Source organism: Tribolium madens, unplaced genomic scaffold (genome assembly GCF_015345945.1).
Source record: "Tribolium madens isolate multiple individuals breed KSU strain unplaced genomic scaffold, Tmad_KSU_1.1 Scaffold_91;HRSCAF=231;Tcas5.2_LG7, whole genome shotgun sequence".
Lineage (NCBI taxonomy): Eukaryota > Metazoa > Arthropoda > Insecta > Coleoptera > Tenebrionidae > Tribolium > Tribolium madens.
The window spans coordinates 781902-784168 of record NW_025401063.1 but is presented as its reverse complement, the minus strand read 5'-3'; the positions used below and the strand labels follow the sequence as shown (position 1 = coordinate 784168).

At 37.1% G+C, this 2267-nt stretch overlaps 1 protein-coding gene across 1 annotated transcript in view; it reads right to left on the bottom strand.

Moving 5' to 3' along the window:
* Positions 1-955: 955 nt before the first annotated feature.
* The window catches only part of LOC123010973 (probable polyamine oxidase 5), a 4240-nt gene continuing 2928 nt past the window's right edge, over positions 956-2267 (bottom strand). Inside the window, exon 2 of the mRNA XM_044408204.1 lies at positions 956-2006. Within this exon, the coding sequence (XP_044264139.1) occupies positions 998-2006 (1009 nt within the window). The 3' untranslated portion in view covers positions 956-997. The remainder of the gene's footprint in view (positions 2007-2267) is intronic.

Genomic DNA, 2267 nt, shown 5'->3' with positions numbered 1-2267 from the left:
TTATAGTAATGGTGATAAAAAATGAAAAACTCATTAATAATTAGTCCACTATAAATTTCATTGCTAGATATAGTTGTAATCGACAAACGAAAAAAATTCAATGAGTGCCAGATCCGTTAAATGAGGTGGTCAATAGTTATTAAAACCATTTTTTGTTTCCACTATTAATTTATTCAATTAAAAATTAAAAAATCAGCTTAAACTATGAAAGATTTTTGCCACTTCTAGAATTCTGATACAAAATGTCAAAAGTAACAAGAAAAAACACATTTGGTTAAAATTTGAAAGCTTTTTTCTTAATTTCAAATTTATTCTTAAAAGATGCAAAAATCGCGATATTTCCGTACATTTCACCACTATTTCGACCAGATTTACGACTCTTTGAATTGTTTTGGTTTCTCAATTCAAACAATGATAGAAATAGAAAGTAAAAATGGTCAGTGTTTGTTGACCTGAACAGTAGTAAATAACAGCAGATTTTTTGTATTTTACGACACAACCACCATTTCAACCAGATTTAAAACCTCTAAAGTACACAAAATTGTGTCATTATTAATTAATAAAACTAATTCCAAGGTTAAGTTGTTGACAAAAAACGAATTCAAAATCTTAAAAAATGGCAGAGTTACCGATTTTTAAAGAGGAAGGTGCAGATCCAAAAATTTTTGAAAAACTCCAAATATTTCAAAAACGGCTAAATTTAAGTATAGGGAAAGCTGATGAAAACTCCCTTAAAATAACCCGATTAATCCAAAAACGCAGTAAAAAATATACCTTTCCATTTAAAATAAGAAAATTGAAACCGACTTCCGGTATAAGCGGAAGTGCCGCCATCTTGAAACTATTTTCATTTAGGAGGACTTAATGGTTTATGGCTATGTACCAATTTTCAAAAAAATACGATTATTCCAACTCCCAATACTTCTAATGTGGGATTTAGATGGAACACCCTGTATAACTTGTTTGTTTTATCTTTATTGACCTTTAATCGTACATTTTAATTTTTATTTTGTAAGTCGAGGATTCTTTGGGCCTCCCGATGGCCACTCTCGATGGCCCCATGCACCGTGGCAAAATGCACCGGATTCGTAGCCTCCCCTGCGAAAAGCAGCCCTTGGAGGGGCTCCCCCAGGTCGTTCTGGTACGACACCCCTTTTTGGTACAACCCTTTCCTCGTGAACGAATACGTCCCCCGGAAATTCTCATTGGCGACCCAATTTGACCTTAAAACCTCCCCTATTTCCGTAATATTGTAATCCTTCCCGAGGAACTTCTCAAGGGTGAATTTCACCCCCTGTTTGAGGATCTCAAGTGACAGTTTTTCAATCTCGGGGACCATCTCACCCGAAATCCAGATCATCCAAACGTTGGTATTGTACCCAACTCGGGACAAATCCAACAGTTGGGTGACCCAGGATTTCCCATTTTTCCGGGGCCCTTGTGGGAAATTCTCACTCTCCAAGTCGGTTTCACTCCAGAAAAAGGCAAAATACTTGTCATTGTCACTCCACCACTTGACCGGAAATCGCAGAAAAAGCTTCACAACTCCGCCAAAACCGATGGAATCTATGGCTTGGCGCTTCTTGGAGGGGAGAGGAGGGGTGAATAACTCCCCCCCGGCCTTCAAAACCCCAATCGAGGGGGTGAAAATGACGAAATCGGCCGAGTAAACCTTGAGAGAAGTGTGGACTTTGAGGGGTTTTTCCCCCCAATTGATTTTGGTTACTTTCGAGTCGAGGAGGAGATTGTCGGTTAGGGGTAGTTTTTGGGCCGGGTTGGGGTAGTTTTTCATGAGGATTTCGAGGATGGTTTTGTAGCCCACCCCTTTCCAGACTAGGGTTTGGTTTCCGGGACATTCCAACCAATCGGAATCAGCCGAAGCGTCAAACCATGAGAAGGAGCCCTCGGAGATCAGGATTGTCCTCTCGGCGAAGTGCAACCCTTCTTTCAGCAATTTCAGCTTGTTTGGGTCGGTTTTGTACTTCTCGACGAGGGTTGAGTTGTATCTGAAACAACAAGTTACTGAAATTTGTAAAATTCTGAAAAAAGCGAGGGGTCGTTAACTTGAAAAAATGTAACTAAAATTTTATTATTCCCTTAATTCCTATAATTCCAACTTAATTATCCTAATTCCAAAATAATTTCTGTAATTAAAAATTAAATTGAAATAAAAAAAGTAATTAATAATAAATAAAAACAATTAATAATTGCAAAAAAAACTAGTAATTTTAGAAAAAAATTGCATTATTATTTTTACAAATAATTTC